The 20,134-nt window shown below is 40.5% G+C and overlaps 1 protein-coding gene across 3 annotated transcripts; it reads right to left on the bottom strand.

Annotated features, from left to right (window-relative positions):
• Window positions 1-10,935: 10,935 nt before the first annotated feature.
• Window positions 10,936-19,668, bottom strand: CLDN12 (claudin 12). Of its 3 annotated transcripts, none has more exons than XM_071560632.1 (3): window positions 19,361-19,668; window positions 16,985-17,052; window positions 10,936-14,866 (listed from the first exon to the last, which is right to left on the bottom strand). In XM_071560632.1, exon 3 carries the CDS (start codon window positions 14,842-14,844, stop codon window positions 14,107-14,109), a length of 738 nt encoding a protein of 245 aa, XP_071416733.1. In that variant the 5' UTR covers window positions 14,845-14,866; window positions 16,985-17,052; window positions 19,361-19,668; the 3' UTR covers window positions 10,936-14,106. The 3 variants fall into 3 exon arrangements, with proteins under 3 accessions (XP_071416733.1, XP_071416732.1, XP_071416734.1); XM_071560631.1 differs by having other exon boundaries at window positions 19,369-19,668; XM_071560633.1 differs by having other exon boundaries at window positions 19,391-19,668.
• Between the last annotated feature and the right edge of the window lie 466 nt (window positions 19,669-20,134).

Genomic DNA, 20,134 nt, shown 5'->3' with positions numbered 1-20,134 from the left:
ATAGGGATAGCAGATCTGAGCTTTATGAGATGCTTTTGCAAATACACTTGAGCTTTAACAAGGAATTAGAGGAATGTTTTTCACAATGGTTGACCTTGCCATCCCATCTATCTGTTGTCACCTGATTTGCCTTACTGCAGAGATTAATCTCCCTAAAATCTCACACAGTAAGAGATGAATAGCTCCAGGAAAAAGTTCAGAGGGAATTAGGATATCTGCTAAATTACTTTGGTGGTTTAGGCCAGTGCATAAAATTGAAGACATCAAACTTGAGTAAAGTGCCCTTACCTTAAATTAAGTTTCACACTGTGCATTATAAAGTTATTTACATTTCGTCTATATCATCTTTGGATTTTTGCCAGCAGCATTGGAGTCCCTGCTTCTTGGTCTTCAGGGATGATAGAAAAATAGCCAGGCCATACAGAAACAAAGATGTTTTTTACCTGAGGCTAATGTAGGACAATACTGCCCTGTGACTTCAGCCTGCTTCAGCTGGTAGAATCATTAATGGTTTGGGTTGGAAGGGACCTTTAAAGGTCATCTAGCCCCACTTCCTGCTATGAGAAGGGACATCCAAAGACCAAGTTTTACCACACGTTCAGGTCTACAAATCTTTATGCTCTGAAGCACTTCTTTTTTCTTCTTTCTTGAAGTCACTTTGAACATGCTCGTGGAATAGCAGAGACACGCAGGTGACAGACAAAGACTACCAAAGATAAGGAACTGTTCACAAATAATAATTCAATAGATTTTATCTAGGGAGGCATATGACAGAGATTTATAAAGTCATGAGTGGCACAGAAAAAATTAACACAGAAGGACTTATTTCTAATACAAGACCTGGAGGGCATTGAACACAATTACCAAGTGGAAGACGGAAAAAAAAAAGGTGCTTAGAAGAAAATAAAGAGCTTAAAGTTGTGAAACTCTGTATTTGGATAGTAAAGACACTACAAATTTAGCTAAGGCCAGAAGTCTGGATTTTTTTTTTCCATGAATATGTCTGGTAACAGTTGTTAAATACCAAGATATTACCTCTGGTTCAGAAAGTCCCCGAACCACCCTGCCAGAAGCTGTGTGCGATTGCTGAGGAAAATGCATTATATGACATTCTTCCTTAGGCATCTGTTGTTGACTGCCATTTTAGGCAAGACACTGAGCTAAAAGTGCCCTTGAAATGACTATATAACTGTTGTTTTTAAGTTTCTTTTTCTTCAAAGCAAATGTTATATTTCAAATTATTTTACTGAGTTGTGTTTGAGGCAAAGGGGAAGTCCTCTAGCTAATTTTTTATATCTTAGTTTTGGATGATTTTATGTATTCACTGAAAGACAGCTTCTCATAAAACAGCTCAAATTCCAAGCCACAGTTTGTGATTTTTCCTGGAGTTGCTTCTGGCATGGTTATGATAGAAGTATCTTTTAGCTGGAGCCAAGTGTTATGGGAGAGGGGGAGAAAAAATAGAATTTGCTGAGAGCTCTTTGGAAGTATGGTTACATCCATCTTCTCTGATTTAGCTTTGTTAGTCCTTTGAGGGAAGAAAACATTAATATAATTTATGAACAGCTATGGTAATTCTCTCACAATAACTATTTCTAGAGTAATGAAGCACGTTTTTTCTTGGTTAGGTAGCCACTCCCTCAACAGACATAAATTCCCAGGAAATGGAGTGTAGAAGACAAGAGAAAGTGATCTACCAAGAAACTGGATTTGGAACAAGCTGTATGTATTATGATTGCAAATGAAAATAAAATCTCAGAACTTAAAACAGTTTGCTTTTTTCTATCATAGTTCCATATGCATTTGAAATTATAAGGATTTTTTGTCAGCTCTGTACATTTTCCCTCAGTTTTTGAACAGTTTGTTTTCTACTCATGCATTTTCAGCATCACCTTTGGCCCCTTTTCCTCATCTCTGCTCCAGCTCTTCTGTAGTGATAAAACAGTTGAATGAGCCATTCACTGGGTAACTGAACAGAGAAGAGATTGGACTGACAGAATCTTGTCTTCTTTTTTAAGCTCATTTATTTTTCGTTATTATCGGCACTAAACAGTCTCAAAGGTGATATATAGGTTACAAAGTCTCTGTGTGTTCAGTTGATTCCCTTAATGACAGTATTGCTTCATCACTGTGCCTGAGTTTACCCACCTTGTCTGATTGCAATATGCGTAAATAATTTGGCTGCTAAGTCATGAAAGTGATTAAAATGTCACTTTTTTTGTCTTTGCTGTGTTGGACTTATGAATGTGCCTCCTGGTAAAAGGCATTTTACTGCAGCAATACTTTGTTCAAAAAGTTTGTCTTACTTTGTGGCTGCCTGGAGCATGAATGTGTCTTCAGTTTATAATTTAATGTGTAATTAGATTAGATCAGTGTTGCCAGAAAAAGCAGTCTATACTTCTCTATCTCTGAATACCTGTTCTTGTATCTAAAAGCCAGTGTGGTATATGAATAAAAACATATCTGCAGGCCTATAGTGAACTAGTGCAACTGGAAGTTAATTTTTCAGCAAGATCAGTGATACCCTGTGGTTCACTGAGCAGGGTACCAAATTTTTGTGCTGGCAGAGGAGGACTGGTAGCCCAGGGGGTTTTGTTTGTTTGTTTTCTCAGTTGTAGGACAAGCTTAAAATGTATGTTGGCTTCATATTAAGGCTTCATGATTTCCTTGAAGTCATGCAAGAGGGTACATGGGAGGTCTAGTACTTCGTTAAAGTACTAACTGATTAAAATCCAACAGGGAGCAGATCTACTGAATAAGAATATGAACCTCCATCTAGTCTTCCTAAGGGTGTATTCAGACTTCATTAAAATGGCTTCTACAACGATCTTCCTAAAATTAAAAATATTAAGAATACAATTTTATAGAAGAAAATGTGCAGCCGTGACTTCAGGCTACTTCTCAAGGTCAGATAAAGAAAATTAGGTCTCCCAGGTAAACATCCACCTTCTGTCTCAGGATAATCACTCTTCCATAAATGATCTTCACTGAAACAGAACTCCTAGAGATCTGAATAATTAGAAGTGTTAAGTATCATAAACAAATCAGATTCAGTCCTGCAAATACACAGGTAGCAGATATTTGCAGGGATCAGAACACAGCAGTTTATTCAAAGTTTTTGTGGTTTTACTAAAATGCCATGGCCCAAATTCATCTTTCAGGCAAACCCTGAGAGTAAAGCGGAGATGAAATTGGCTGCTAAACGGTCTTAATAAATTCAGACATGATCAGCTAAATACTACTGGGACAGTTAAAGTAAGTCAGTCTTCTCAATTGATGTGGGCCTTTGCTGTCATGGAAATAAGATTTGCACCCTCCATGAGTTTTCACTTGAGGTAGCCTAGGTGAATATATACAGGATCAGATCAATGTCTCTGCTAAGGGTGGTGGTAGCAGCTGTTTTTCTTTGGTTTTCATTGCACTGTACTCAGGTGACCACATGCTTAATATCTAGGGAATAAACATAGTTTTCAAAAGAGTATCTGCATAATTACTGAATTATCTTGTGGTTATACTGAGAGATAAAAATATTAGTCTCATCAAAAAAGGCATGTAATGAAATTTTTTTACTTTCACAGCTCCTGTTACATGTGAAGTTTTTTTTGAAAAGGAATAGTTATGAATAGCTCTATGTGTGCTGTTCTGCAGAATGGTTAATACTGCTGAATTGCAGTCAAATTGAATTATAGTTTATTGTTAAATTTATTGTTATACTACTGTGACCAAAATGAGAAGCCAAGTGCTTCAAAACTTGTATTTCAGTCAAATCTGGCAGTGCATAAACAGCTGTTAACATTTATCCCTCCCGAATATTTCAAACAAGAGAAAGTAATGAATTTTCTAATGTATCATGTACTGAACTGATCACTCCTAGGAGGGCTAACTAATTTATTTTGAAAAGCAATATACTTATTTAGACAAAGACTAATTGTTAAATGGAAACATTTCTTCAATGGCGGGGTTGATTTGTTTTTTGGCTGAGCAGTGTTGCACAAAAAATGGATACTGTGTTTAAGAAAAATAATGTCTGGGGCATTGGCACAGGGGTATTGCTCAGATCTCCTGAACAGGCCAGTTGGTTCCAGCCTGGGTAGTGACAGGAATTGCTGGATCAGAGAATACTCCCCTAAGTATTTCTCTGCTCAATTATCACATGCCAGATGGCTCCTGATCCTGCGTGACTACTTCAGCGTGTGCATTATCCATTGTTGTAAATTATTTTAAACTAAAACATCTTACTGCAGAAACTGTGTGCAAAAAGATTGTCCTGTGTGACCATTTCTGCATCTACAGGAACAGCTTCTACAATTTACAAGCATCCTGTCTGCATGCCATCCAGTCAGTTCTGCAGCAGGAACCACCAATATCCTTCACCCAGGATGTTATGTGACAATTTCAGGTGTAGAAATTTGTCTTGGGACAGCAAAAGCTGCTTGGGAGGAACTCTCAGGACTGTGTGAAATCCTCACCTGAAGATCTCTTGCAATAGTTAGTCAGATCTTTTGTTGTGGAGGTGATGAGGAGCGGAGCAGAGTCTGTCACCTTGCCTTTGCTCAGTTGATTGTCCCTTCTGTGCAGGGATTAACTGAAGACTTCCTGGATCACCCAGGGAGCTAATGAGTTTAGGGCACTGAGCATGCACACAGGGACAGCCCTAAGACCCAACTACACCACAATTGTAACTAAAGGACAACTTGACTTTCATCCATATATCTCACACAAAACTTAAATACCACAGCTCTTGCCACAGCACCTCTGTAATTGAAAACCACGCAGAACAGCATTGATCCAGCTGTGAAATAAGATAGGCAACACATGATTTCCTGTGGTTCTGTCGTGGGGTTTAACCAGGCCTGGGAACATGGATATAATGCCACACAGATCATGCTGCTTTGCTTTGTGCTGTTTAAAATTGCTGTTGCTCTCTAGAGAAATCTGTTTCCAAGACTGTGCTCTTTTTCCCCAGAATGAATTAATGTTATGAGATTTAATTGCATGTTTTATATTTGTCATTGGCTTTGCCTTATTAAGTCTTGCCTCAGTCATAGCTGGGGGAAGAGAGGCATTGCAGACCTACAGACAGTTGGGGTAGGGGAAATGGGAGAGCCACAAAATGAATCAACACAATAAAAGAAGGTTTCTGTTGATTCCAGAAATAAGTAATTCCACTTGAATTAGGCTATTGGCTTGACAAAGTGACAGAAAATATCCCTTGCCTCTTATGCCTCAGGCTGTGAAAACAAAAAGACTTCTGTTATCAAAACCTGGTAAAAATCAGCTAACAATTTAATGCCAAAGTATGGGATAATTATTTACCCACACAGCTGCTCTTATTTAGCCCATTTTCTAAACTGAGGGTAACAGATTTTCTTTTGGTTTTTCACAATCTGTATCATAGGAGTTAACAGACTATTTCAGTTGGACATTGGATCTTTTTCTTAATCCTGTGTATTTCCTGGCTTGTCAGCACTTCAACTTTTCTTCCCCCTGTTGCAGACTTGGATTTGGTTCAAAATGCCATATAGCTATGCAAAGACTGTAGTACTGAGATCTCATATATCTCTGTTCTGATTATTTTCAATATAAAGTCTAATATAATTTGCTCCTTGAATCAACTTAAGTAATTCAAGAAACCTAATACCAAAACATTCTGCTGTAGCTTTGATCTAAGGCCAATTTATGGCTAATTAAGAAATTGTATATGTCTAGTTCTTGTCTAGGAATTTTGTGCGATACCAGTTCTACACCACCACAGAAAAGGAATCCCTTCCATTCTTCTTTCATATGCAATATAAAATTTCCATATTTAAAAATAGGAATTTATCATTCCAGCACACATCCCAGGATTACTTCACCTGGAATCTTAACTGTAGCAAGTACCAATATCTTTCTCCTTTAAAGAAGTTAAGATACAGAGTAGTGCTGATTACCCTGCTTAGTTTCACAGTATAGACTCATCTGTATTACTCAAAGCAGAGAACGTCTATTGCAAAAGCAGTGGCATTACAAATGTTCCAGTGATCACAGCATCCTGTCCGAATCTCCTTGCTTGTGACACAACTGTGATGTTGGGAAGTCTACAAATGCTGGGAGTTTATAAATGCCTGCCTTTACACCCCAGACACTTTCAAAACAACTCTGATCAAAGACTTGTTTGCATTTGCACATAATGACTTTCTAGACAGTGGATGACAGATTTGTTTATGGGTGGACCATACACTGAATGGGGATTTTCACTTTAAACTTAATGTCCAAATTTCTGATGTTTTTTTAGCTTCACGTCTGTGCCAGTGGAAAAGGAAGTCCTGCCTTCTGATATATTTTCCCTTATGTTCAGTCACAGTTATGAACTTTGGATAAGTGACAAGAGACACAACAGACATAGTGTTTGGACACAGACGGTATTTTCAGGAATATAATAGTAATTTCAAGGGACAGAGGAAACTTTAAGAGCTCAAGAAAACAAAGTAATAGCTTTCTGCCATTAGGAACTTGTGTTTATGCCTGTTAGGAGACAGATGTGACAGCAGGGTCAGAAATAAATCCAAGAAAATACATTGAATTACTACAGTAGATTATTAATAACAAAATGAAATAAAAAATATTGTAAAAAAAAGCTGTGAGAAAAAATAATTTCCAGAATCAACCCAGGCAGCATGATCCATTTTAGTTTGCTAATTTAAAATAATATTCAAGCAAATCCAGTTGTAGGCTGTGTTATCTATGGCAGACCATGCAGAAGCTCCTACAGCCCCTCCTGCCATCTCTAGTGCCATGCAAAAATAATGAAGTGTCATTTGAGATATTGTCTAGTAAAAGATGCTTCCTGGAGGGCTGCTGTGGATGTATGGACTCAGAGATCTCACTTGCCCATGCAATTCCAGGGAAAGGACCCTGGAATCTTTTGGAAATGAGGCTGTCCATGAAACAAAGAGAGGTACAATGTACAGAATGGTTCTTAGAAGGACAATTTTCTAGGGACAGAAACTGTCAAATGCAACCTTTCATCTCAAGAAACAGTAATTTACTTGGCTGACTTGAGAGTCAAACAAAAGCTGCAGGGTTCTAGTACTTCAGTATGCATACACACGCAGCTCAGAGGCATATTTCATCAAATAGCGTTGTTTTCATGTTATCTATCTAATAAGAACTTTTTGAGTTCTTTTCCTGTGTTTTAAACCAAAAAGTCTTTGTGATTTGTTTCAATCTTACAGTGAGTAGTGAAATCTGCTCCACGTAAATTCTGTTCTGCCCAGTGTTCAAGATCTTCTATAGCAGCTGTAAGTAGATTAGTGCTGAGACCCAGAGAGAATTACAGCTCTCAGAGGACTTCCTCAAGTGAGGCATCAGCCACCAAGATTAGTGGTTCCCAAGGTTCTCATAACTCCTTGGCTAATTAAGGTACAGGCACACAGCCTTTAAAAGTGTACATGCAAACTAACAGGAATTGTACCTTATGGAGTGACGAACTCTATAAGCCAGCAGCAGCTGACACCAGAACTGCTGAAAGTCCCAACAGCACCTCAGCAAGCTGCATTGCCAGAAACCTCATGTGTTGTGGCTGCCAGTGTGGCAATAAGCTTGCAGAGCCAGCTATTTCCCAGCTGTTAGGCTGACTCACCCAATTATTTGGAAGGGAAATGTCCTCGCCTCTGCAGCTGTGAAGGTCAACAGCATTTGGTCAGAATTACAGACAGCAAGTTAGATGTGAAGGTGCCTGTACCACAAGCCTAACAAAGAGCAGAAAGGTGAAGATGTTTTTCTGATGACTGGGCTTGTATACTCAAAGCCTTCCCTGGGAGATACATAACTGAATTAAGCAGAATAGGCAGCAACAGAAGGCAGCTAAATTTGTGCATTCTGATGGATCTGAAGCTGTACTGCAAAAACATGCCATCCACTGAGCCCATTTTGTGAGAATGCAATTCCTTTTCATTCCTTCCCAAGATGACACTTTAGCCAGGAAAGTCAACCTGTCTACAGAACACCTTAGCACAACAGTAGAAAGAACCTGAGCATTTTCTTGTTGCTGACTTAAAAGTCAAAACAGTGAAATCATAGTAACCCATGGTCCTGAGTCTCTACAGATTCACATCCAACCTATAAGCTAATGCAAATATCTTAATATCTGGCACTATTAATCAATTAAAAAAATTAGCTCTTTTCCTTACTAGTATCACTATCAGTTGAGATTTCTTCATACATACATAGTCTAAAGCAGTGTAATCTTCAAATTCAGTAAAGTCAACTCTTTTTTGTGCTTCATTACCTTTTTTCCTTGCCGTTCTATCTTTTTCTAAGTGAATTAGAATGAAATGAGAGGGAACAAACCTTGTAATGTTTTGAAACATGATTTTTTTGCCTTGCTAATAAATGTTCAATGTTTTTCTCCAAAGCAGTGTTTTCAACAACTTCTACAATTAATAAAAACACCTTAATTTTTTCAAATTAAGTCTTTCTTATGCAAATTGCTTATTGAGAAAACAAAGGTATCAAAGTAAGGCTTCATGAAGAATTAACCCAAGGTTGTCATCCTGCCCTTCCACTCCCATATTCCCACTGCCTCCATTTGTGTAGGCAGTTGAGCTCATGACTAGGAGGCAGACCAGATTTAGCCACCTGGAGGGTTAAAAACTAAATAAGCACAGAAGATAAATAGCAAAAGAAGCAATAAGATTTGATTTTTATCTCCTGGTAGCAGAATATATTTACATCTGTTTAAGCCCATTTAAAAAAAGTCATGCTGAAGCCTTTTGAACAGGAGGTCAGAAAGCGTCCACAGCAAGTAAAGATGGAACCAGGATCACTTATTTTTGACATAACTGTTAGTATTTATTTAAACTCCAATGTGAATTTTTCAGTGATCTTATACATTTATTTAAAAATATGTTGTGACTCTGTGAAGAAAACTAGTGCAGTATCAATGGTTACAGACCCCTCTGACTGGTGGAAGGTCTGTAATATGGGGTGGTGAGATGGCAGAGAGACTGAAGAGCACCAGGCTTTGGTGCTAAAATGCCAGCCTTGGCAGTGGTGGCTACACAGCAGCTTCTGGCATGGCATATAGCTTGGAAATAAAGTGGTACTGAGCACTTGGTCAACATCTGTGGTCCCTAAGAACACATACTGCTTGGGCAGTACTTGTACACTGTGTTTTCAAAGCTTGCTTATAATCTTCTGGGAATCTGATGCTGAGTAAAACTTATTCAAATACTTAGAGCTTTAATTACATATTTTTCTCTTTGTTAGAACAGAAACTAGGACAAGAACCCTGCTCTTGAAGTCCAGCTGTCTCGTCTCTCTCCTCAAAACAGTCAATCCCTCCTACCCTCCAGCTCACCACAATTTCTACTGCCCTGTGCTCAGCCTTTACACTTCCTTGCAGCTGCCACACCCAAAAGACAAAGCTCCCATACCTATCAGTCCCATACCTGAATAAGCAAACTGACTGCTTGGAACAAAGATAAAAAACCAGTTCTGATATCAGAAACCATGTTCTTACACTCTGATGATTTCCTCTCAATAAATACTGATGCAGCAGTGGAGCAAAAGATGCACATAAAAGCTTATGCTGCTTCTCAGGTGTGTCACCTGCCTGCTAAGTAGATGCATGCATAAGTAACATTACATATCTGATGAACCACATATGTGAACCCAAGTCCTGTGAAATAAAACAAGGGGAAAAAACGGCCAAGAGATTTGCTTTCAATGAGCACAAGTAGGTGGGGTAGCTTTTTAGGAATTTTAATATGAACAAAATGAGGCACTCCTACATTTTGGGAGAAACTGAGTTCTCTGCATCCCAGTATTTATGTCAACATCCAACTAGCCTGTAAGTTTATACCAGCTTGTAGAAATAAGAGGCCTGTCTGAAGTGACAGCAAAGGAGGAAAGAAAGACTGTAAATTGTTCTTCCACCCCCTCAAGTGAGTTGTACTGACAGCTGCTTTATACAGTGCCTACTTCATGAGAACTCATATAAACATTACTTCCCCAAGCAGATAAAAACCTAGATTGTCCATTTAGTAGACTAGAAATCCAGAGGAAATACCAGCAAGCCTCACTCCATTTTGCATAAGTGATTCAGGTTTTGTGAACTTGCACTATGGCATCAGCATTCCTAACACTCAAAGAATTTGCATGTCACCCTCTAACAATGGGGAAAGGCTCGGTACTGAGTGGCTGTAACGCCTCTGAGCTGCAGTTGCCAGGAGCAGCACACAAGTGAAGCATCACATACCATCACCAAGGACTGCTGCAAGTCCCTTTCATACCCAAATGCCATTCTCCAGCTGACAACAGAGCTGGCACAGCAAAAGGAAGGGCAGGAGGATGGCTTATACCACCAACTCCTTCTTGTGTGACACTAACACAACACAAATCTCGCCAGTTTGTGGAAATGCTATCCCAGCATGCCAGTCCTCAGCTGGATTAGCAGCTGCACTGGTCAACTGACAGCTGAGCAAGTAGCAGAACTGACACAGGGGGCTGGGGCTTTGGGCACAGAGTGAGGACTGTGCTCTGCCACACTGAAACTCTGGCTCTCTGGTGTGGCTGGGCCAGATCCTGGCCCCTGGACCACCCTGGCCACGGGCAGAGAAAGGGAATCCTCTAGAATAAGGGAAATCAATCTCATCTTTTTAAAGGGGAAAGGAATGCTAAACTTCTTAGGACTAGCTTAAAATAAACAGGACGTGTCATTAAAAATATCTAGTCAAGCTTTCAGAAAGGTTGGTTTGGTTTTTTTGGCACTTTAAAAAATTACTTTGTTTAAAGCAGGAGTCCTATAAAATTAGGGAGTTAAAATGCAGTATACGCAGCATTTTAAACCTGTTAAGGCATCTGAAATGGTCTGGTGATCATTACCAAAACAGGTGAAGACTTTCATATTCTAGCAGTTAGTTTTCCACAAAATTAATGAACATAAACTGCATCTGTATGAGACTGTTTTATTAAAAATACATATCTTCTGTTTCACATAAAAATAACCAACACTGTAACTAAACACAATTTAAGAAGTTGGCCAGGAATTACTTGAAAAAATATAGGTTTCTGTAATCCCAGAGCACCCAACCTTTGACCGCATGAGCCACAAATGAAAATTTTTCTGTGTTCAAGACCTGTAGTGCTTGTCCTGCACAGAGCAGAGTGCCCAGGAAGGTGCAGCTGGTCAGAGGCAGAGGAGCTTACTGCTCACCAGAGGCTGTTTGCTCCCTGGCAGACACATGCAGGATACATGCGCTGTTGTCCAACACAAGGAGGCCTGTCACTCCCTGGCCTTGGAGCTGGGCACAGTGGCAACCTTAGTAAGATAAATACTGGCTCATGTATCACAGGCTGGCCACCTCTTCCTGTAACAAAGGAAATACACCACAGCACTTCCAGATAATTTCACTTAGGATCCAGCAGAAACTCACATTAACAGCACTGTTGAAAATGTGCTTTAGTGATACAGCATGATGTGACAGTCATTTTGCTGAGACCTGTACTGGAATCCAGTAACTTCTGGATCTCCACTTCTCGTAACTCATTCTTCTCAGACTTTTGGAAAGACACAATTTTCAAAGCAACAAGTTATCAGCTTAGGCAGCAGCAAATACTCATTGAAAATTTTGTACATAAAAATCAAAGTCGGAATACAAAAGAGCTGTCAGAGACATCTGCTATTAAAGTGCACAGAAAACAACACTGGTTGCGCTTACTTACATCCTTGTAGCAAACGGTTTGCTAGGCTGCCATTCTTGTTCTAGATATGCTGAAGATTCAGCTCCTTGTAAAATCACAAAGAAACATATCAATCATCTCTCCAAAAACATCAAAATTCTTTGTTAATTCAGGCTCAAAAAGCATATCAGATGCTGACTGTAAACCAACATTTACTGACCAACTCGTAACTTAAACAAGGCACACAGAACAAAAGACACTGAAGTGATGGAGAAGCATGCTGATGTGACATCACAAACCAGTGCCCCCCTTGCTTTGACCTTACAAAGTATCCAATATATGGGCAGCTAAAACAGCAACAGTATCTACAGTTGGACAACCAGGGTAACAGTAAAGCAAAGCTCAGTTTTGAAGAAAAAAAGAGCTGGATTGCATGTTATTATACAAAGAAAAAAAATACTTCATACTCTCATACCTTGTAAACTAAGTGGATATTAAATGCACATAACTTTAGAGGTCTGTCTCTTTAACTATTCATTATCATCTACAGTGCAGTCCTTAGACTGCAATTTAATCAAGCACTCTGCATGAATGGGCTGTCATTTCAATAACTATGCTGAGAATTTGATAGAGATCAGCTTCCTCCCTCAGTCCACTGAAGTCTGAGGTGTATCAGCTAAAACAATAATGATTCCTCTTATCATACTGTTCTTTAACAGATTTTAACAGAACAAGATTTTCTTGCCATACTATTTGTTCCTGTTTCTAATACTTAGAAAAGGAAACTAACTGATTTTCAGGATCTTGGATGAGTTTTCAGAACTGTAATTAAAGAACTCAATTTGATTTTTTTAGAAAAGCAAATTTATTCCAGGATTAAGGAAATGCAAATATCCACTAAGCTCCAGAATGCCACCAATCAAAACAACTTTCCTTACTGGGATGACATCTTAAACTTAAGATCTCAATTTGCCTAAATCTGAGGGAATCAAATACTTGCCTTAATTATAGCATTCTTCAACTCACTGTCATCAAATTTTCAAGTACTTTCAAAGCCCACACTGAAGAGCTTTGATCCATAGGGCTCACCTGCCACTCTCCATTTTTGAAGGAAAAAAGGGATTTAAAAACATCCCAGGCTGGGAATTTACAATCCTTCCTCATTCTTATAGAGATACAAGGTGAAGCCCACAAGTTATTCAAAACCTCATCATACAGAAAATAGGAATGGGAAACTTGCTGCAGTTGTAAGGTGGCAACAGAGGAAATAACTGGATTTTAAAATAGCTGAATTTGAAAGATGTTGAAGAAAAAGGGTGAAAAGGTTGTCTTAATCAGTAATAAAATAAGCTCCAGCATGAAAAGTCCAACAACCATAAAGATCAACTCTGCAAAACACACAAGCTCATTGTTACTTGCATATACATTTAAAAAAAATCTAGATTAAAAAATATCTCCCCAGGGATATAATCCCCTTCCTAGACAGATGTTGTTATAGCTTGTGTACAGTCTTCCAAAAGAATCTTTCATAGCCTTCAGAACTCTTCATGGCTTTCCCAATCCATTTTGCAGTGTGACTTACTCTCCAGAACTGAACACTTTATATCCTACTTAAAAATCCATTTTTAAGAAGGCTTTCAAATAAAACATTCAAGCTTCTAAACAGAATTTTTAAATACTAGTTTTTTTGTTTTAATCACAAAATAGATCTAATGAATTTGCTTTGTAAAAAACAGACTAGAAATAAAATTCACAAAAAATTTCTAGCCTCCAGTAATTCACAAAATGCTATTACAGCACAAACCAACATTCTTAGTTAATCAGTTTTATTCCTTCCGATAGCTACTTTGAAAATAAAGGGTAATTTGGCACTAATTCTGTTACAGAAGTTCCCAAGCGGGCAACTTTTTGTCTGTTCAGTGGAAAACAAACAACAGTGCATAGAACTGAATTAGTCTGCCAAATACCCTTTTCAGACACCATGTCTTAAAATACGTGTGTCTAGATGAACGGGAAACGGTGAATCTCCTGCACTCAGTTCCACTGCCTGCCTCTGGATAACACATGGGTGGAAGGGTCTCACAACAGGATCAGAATCTGGTAATAGCTTATCAGATATCAAAGGGGTTCAAACCTACTTTGATGTCAGTAACCAAAACAATGGACGGATACTGTTGTTAGTGCACTGTCCCAGCATTAGCAGCGATTTTGTCTGTAGTGAGTTCAGAGTTTAAAAAGAAAAAAACAAAAAATAAGAATGTTCAGGAAGTAACAAACAGACCAGAACAGCAACAGACTTGCTGAATTTGGATTTCCGTTGCTTTGCGCCCTGGGCAACATGACCTTAGAAAGGATTATGTTCAGTGCAGGGCAGCAGAATCAAGCCTGCAATTTTCACAGTCTGAATGAGCATAAGAACTTGTCTTCCAAGACTTTGTCTCCTTAAGATGAATGTGTCACAACAGGAATGTCAAGTTCCACGGCAGAGAGGCGAGAGCGTGTGGAGTATGGCTGCGAGGCGTAGCTGTGCATGCTGGGGGCGTGGGAATAGAGGGGCTGCCAGAATGGGGAAGGGAGGCTTTTGCACGCACAGTACCACAGGAACAGCATAACAGAGGTGAAAAACAGGCCGCCAGCGCTGGCAATGGCAATAAACACAGAGATGTCAAAGCTAAAGACCGGCTCATATTTTCTGTTCAGATAATTGTTATAAAAAATGACCCAGATGGATGGAGTGAGACAAATGGCACAGGCAAGCAGGAACAAGAGACCAGCCACGAGATGGCAGCCTGCGCTGTTTACAAGGCATTTGGCCAATTTGACGTTTGGCACAGTGGATACAAAGGCTGTATTACACATGCCAATCATGCAGAGAAACAGAGCTGAGACAGCAGTAAACATACTCAGGGGAAGGGCAAACTGAAGAACACGCAAATCCAGTTGATCGACAGCAGTGTACCACTGTGGGTCATAGATCACACAGTCTCGGCTTCCATCAAAGCGAGCGCACTTAATCCAGAGTCCAGTGTAAACAGTCACATTCCTCTCATTCTTGTTGTACGTGTACAGTCTCATTTGCCTCCAGTTGGGAAGCAGAACTGCTGCAAGGAGTCCAGCTACGGAGGCTGTTCCACTGAGGAAGGCCAGTACAGTCGCTGCATGAACATCCCGGCAGCCCATGTTTGCCCACAAAAGTTGTCTCCTGCAATTAAAAAGAAAAATATAAAAGAAAGTCAGTAGGTGAAAGTTTATGGACACAGGACTAACTACAGTTGATTTGTGCCAGGTTAATAAACTTACATGGCAGCTGGTAGGCACTAACTCTGAGGCATCTTCTTTGTCTGACACACTCAGACAGCAGCAGTAACACTACCATGCTCATGCTTTAATGAAACGTCAGATTATTTCACACTGTTGTGACTGCTCAGCTGACAGACTGCTAAGTTCGCTGTGTTCAAGATGAAAAAGGAGCACATTTGAATGTGCGAGTCTACAGAGGCTTTCACCCTCTGTCAGTGAATGGTCTTTGTTAAAGAGTCCAGGTGAAGGTGTATCACTGAGTGAGCCTGCCTTAAGTTCACCCGTCCTCAGCTGGCAGCTCTCTCTCTGCAGCCCAGATGTAATATCAGTGTTCAGTCCTACCACACTGCCATGTGAGTAAAAGGGAGTTGCCTGAAACCTAGATCATTAGACTGGCAGGGAATGCATATGTAGGCAGCTATACACATTTTATACAGGACAAACTGTTGATGAGAGCTGCAAGCTCATGGAGGAGGCTCTGCTGAGTAACTTACTATGAATTTTTGAAAAGCAAGTAACGGTTCTTCCACATTAGTTCTGTGTTTCAAAACTATCTGTCCAAGCACACAGACAATTACAGAAAGCAGATGACTTTTCTGCTTTCACATTTTCCTCTTCAGAGCAAGCACTGAAGAACAGTGTCTCTTTTTCAATATAGCCACTGTCTTAGTATCGCCTCTTGCCTACAGAGATCCTGGGAAACAGTCTCAATGGTAGTCCTTAGAAACAAACAATAACAAAAAAACTAAAGAAAAAAAGACTAGAGTTATGCCTTCTCTGCATGCTCAAGATACTTTAAAGAAGCCCAATACATAATAGGCACTGAGTATTCACCCCAGAGTGTACTTGAAGGTGGACACTAAGAATTACAGCACCTAAAAAGGAGCAGATACTTTACAAATTGTCACTGAGCACCATTCAGTTATAAACTCCTCCTGAAATATCTTCCAAATCATTACACCACAATGTGCATATTTGTCTCAAGTCATAAAACACTTTAGGTACCAGAAGTTCTACTTAATGCATGTACAAGTAACAGAGCACCTGTGTCACAGAAAGGGTACAGACACAGTTGCAACCAAAGAGGAAACTGGGTCTGATCCCCTGCTCTCCTACACCTGCAAACATCAAATGGCTAGGGAGTTCCAGTTTTCAGATAAGAAGTACCATGTAAACTGCAAACAGACTAAAATCACTGTCAAGCCATACAGTTAGTTAGCATTCTATTGAATATTTATAGAAAAAATAAAGTCTAATTTGGTTTGTAAGAAAAGTATTGGCCCATTACTTATTTTATGCCATCTAACCCTGAAGGATTGCAACAGAGTGTGGGCACCACTTAAGTGCTGATCATACTCTTCTAAAGAAGCATTGGTGAAAAGAAATAATAACCACCACATTTATGCTAAAAACGTACCTTATTCATCAAAAAGATGGCATTTTGTTGTCGCTAAGAATAGCTGACTGTGGCAAGCTACTGTTCTCATTGCAGTAACCTTTTCAGATGGTGGGTCATTAACAGCATCACCCCTGGGCAGGGGGACCTGAGACTGACTGCCATGACCATTTATTTAATATTATGCTTAACCTCAGCTTCAGTAAGGTCAAAACAATCAACTTGCAAGACAGTGGAACTATAACAAATGAGCCTGAAGGATAAATCCAATATAGTATCACATTTTGTTCCCCTCAAGCTTCATACTTCTGCTTTTCCATAAAGAGCTTGCCTGTACCTGGATAAAACTTCCATGCAGACAGGGCACACTCCAAGACAGAGCTCCATGAGAAGAAACTAGAATAAACATAAGACTGACCATTTTCAGAAACCCACTGTTTCTGAAAATTCATTTACAATAGTAAATTACTGCAAATAGCTAAGCTATCTATGGACCACCCCATCAGGGCAGACTTGTCCCATCTTGTCACTACTGCTAAGCTGTAATTATGCCTGTATTTACAGATCACCAGTTATGCCACTAACAAAACAGACACTGTCTTAAGATGGATCCAGAGTACTTACCAGTAGTGTGTCCAAACCAAGAGAAACCTTAGCAACTTCTAGAAATAAGAAAAAAGGTCTTACTGGATCTAAGAAAAAGACCAAAGAAAGAGTCAGCATCACATTTGTTTCATGCAATTTCAGCAACAGTGTTTATACTGCAATTAAGAAATTAGGAATATCTGATTTGTTTGCATGAGGTCAACTCTTGTCACTTTTCTACAATTTCCTCCTACTTAAAAACTAAAACTCTACTTTATTTTTCTTCCCGTTTTTTTCCCCAGAGCTCATTTTTTATCTACTCATCTCAACAGATAAGAAGGAATCAAAAAGCTGCCTTTCTTTTGAGTGTTCCCAGGAAGAGATGGGCACACCCTAAATTTTATGTTTCTAGCAAAAAATCCATATGAAGTCACACAGAATGATTATTTCAGATGTTAGGTTCAACACTTTGCTTAAACAGCAGGGAGGAAGAGGTGCAATGATTATTTAACACAACACAGGCTCTAAATTGTTTATATACTCGTGGTTCTCTATTCTTTCCTGCCTTTTACACAAAAGTTTCAAGGAAACATGAGAAAGACAGGAAATACAATGATGCCTTTTCAATGGCTGTCCAGCTTTCCCAGAGAAAGAGAAAGGTTCTTCTTGAGGATTCTCTTTACTGCCACACCTGAGTCCCAAGAGCAACTCTGCAGTTCATAAGAGTAAAATCACTTTTCCACTGAACAGTGTTCAGACCTACAAACATATTATTATGTGACTGTTAAATGCTACAACCTAAAGGTAAATTTGCTGGACTAAAATGAACAAGGACAGAGTTTATTACAAACTGCCTATATCACAACACAAAATATTATACAATTAAAATACACAGAGGCTCCTGGGGTGCAGCATCAAAGACATTCTATCAAACTATCTAGGCAAGAACAAGAACTTACAGCACACACTCATGTATCCCGATTTCTTAATTGAGAAAGCAAATCTCCGAATCTGAAGCCCTCCAATATAAATTGTTGTGGCATATAATACACAGAAAATGCAGACACAGTCAAATCAAGCATCCCTTGGGATTCCCACTCCCAGGTTCAACAAAGTAGCAGTTTGGGCAAACTAACTGCAGGGCTATGGCAGAGGTCAGCATCAACATGTTCCACTGCATTTGGAGACACAGGAGGGTCTTTTTTTTTTTTTTGAGTTTGGATCTCAAAAAAAGAAGAGTATTACTGCACAGCTTGGAGCAGCAGTTTGTTCACTAACATTACTGACTAATTGTCAAGCTTTTTTGCACTTTGCAGCAGCTGAAGCCAAGATAAACACGCAGACCTCCCTCTGCAGGTTCACACCCATAAACAACCATAACAACCGTAATTAAATAGAAAATTAGTACAGGCAAACAAAGCTGTCAAAGAGAGCTGAGCCCAGCCCAGTAGTCCCTCCTACTGAATGATGAAACCTGTGGCCACCAGCTGCTACAACAGATACAGAGCAGCTATGGAATATGCTACAGTACCCAACTGAGAAAGCCATCCATTTCTGCAGACACGGAGTTTCTTTTCTCTTCCTCTGTCTGCTTAGTCCATCTGATTTTATTTCTATCACTGGCAGTGCTGAACAACCAGGGACCTCAGCCACTTCTGAACCAGCTGTCCAAGGGAAGGAAGAACACTTCGGCCAGGACAGATGAAACCCTGCCTTGCCTTAGATTCTAGGCTCGAGCTTCTTCCAAACCTAAGGTTTTCACAGCTGTACTTTGCAAGGCCCTTATAGCTGAACCACAGAAGTTACCAGTCCTAATACCACTTCAGGGACAGATTTTACCATGGCTCCTATTCTAAAAATCTATGTTGCTGTAACAAGAGATGCTGGCTGAAGCTGGTTAAAAACTGATAGATCAGTAATGGCCCACAAGATAAAAAGAAAAAGGAACCAAGAACAAAAAGAACATTTACTAGAGACATAATTCAGAGATCAGTAAAACCAGCTCTGTTCCCTTGCATGGCCTTGAGAAGACCAGTGTCTGGGAACCATTCGCTGTTCTGCAAAGCTCTGTAGGAGAGGTCACAGCGTAATTTACAAACACGATTTATAAACAAACGGATTCTCCAGCTATACAAAACAGCACTAACAGTTTAAGATTTATGATGACTTTTGGTTAACCAGCCACCAGAAATCAGACACCAACAGCTTATTTGTTTCAAGGTAACTGGAAGTATTTGCTTCAGAATCAGTGCCACCCCTCATTTAGATTTTTTTCTTCTGGAAATCCACCAGGCAGTTCCAAGTCTACAAAACTCCCTCTAAAATTAAATCCAGATGTACTGGGGTAGAACTAACGCTCCCAGCTAACAGATTAGAACTTCCAAGAAAAACCTGGAGCACAGGTAATCATTTTACCGACTGACTTGGAGAGAGAAGCTGACGCACAGATGAACACACGGAGTCCGCCCGAGGAGCGTCGGCGACCCCCGCCCGCGGCAGCGCTCGGAACGCGCCGCACTGCGATGCCGGATTCGCCCGGGGGAGCCGGGAAGGGCTGCGGGGACCGGGCTGAGCCGGCCGGGGGATCCGGGAAGGGCTGCGGGTCCGGGCTGAGCCGGCCAGGAGAGCCGGGAAGGGCCGCGGGGTCCGGGAAGGGCTGCGGGTCCGGGCTCAGCCGCTGCCGCCGCCCCGGGCCCGCGCCATGGCCCGCCCCGCCCGCGCGCGGGGCCTTGTGGGGCGGAGCGGCCGCGCAGCCGCAGTGCGGACCCGGCCCGAGCGCCGCCACTGCCCCCGGAACGGCGAAGGGACGCGACTTTCTGGCCGCTGGCTGGAAAGGCCGATGCTTTACAACACATTCCTCCAGTACGCCAGTTGACCGCAGTCAGAGGAACCTGGATACGGCACTCAGCTACTGCCCAAAGCGGCCAGCTGCGTTAAGGCCAAGCTGGCGCTTTTTCCAAAGACACTCCCCCTCCCTCGTTTATATGTGACATAAAGTCCAGTGTTGATGAAGCCTGACCAAAGTAAGTTACTTTTGACTACTAAATAGCCTGGAAGAACCTTAGGGGTGACATGAAAGGAGAGTGTAGGCACGGGGGCAGTCAGACTCTTCTCCTGACAACCAGCAATAGGACAAGAAGATTTAGTCTTAACCTGCACCAGGGAAGGTTGAGGTTGGAATGAGTTCTT

The sequence above is a fragment of the Pithys albifrons genome, chromosome 7 (assembly GCF_047495875.1).
Source record: "Pithys albifrons albifrons isolate INPA30051 chromosome 7, PitAlb_v1, whole genome shotgun sequence".
Lineage (NCBI taxonomy): Eukaryota > Metazoa > Chordata > Aves > Passeriformes > Thamnophilidae > Pithys > Pithys albifrons.
The sequence above is the reverse complement of the archived record's forward strand: the minus strand, read 5'-3'. Positions and strand labels throughout refer to the sequence as shown.

Bases quoted from the DNA above. Each gene is read 5' to 3' on its own strand.
- CLDN12 (XM_071560632.1), bottom strand. From the start codon at position 14,844: ATGGGCTGCCGGGATGTTCATGCAGCGACTGTACTGGCCTTCCTCAGT.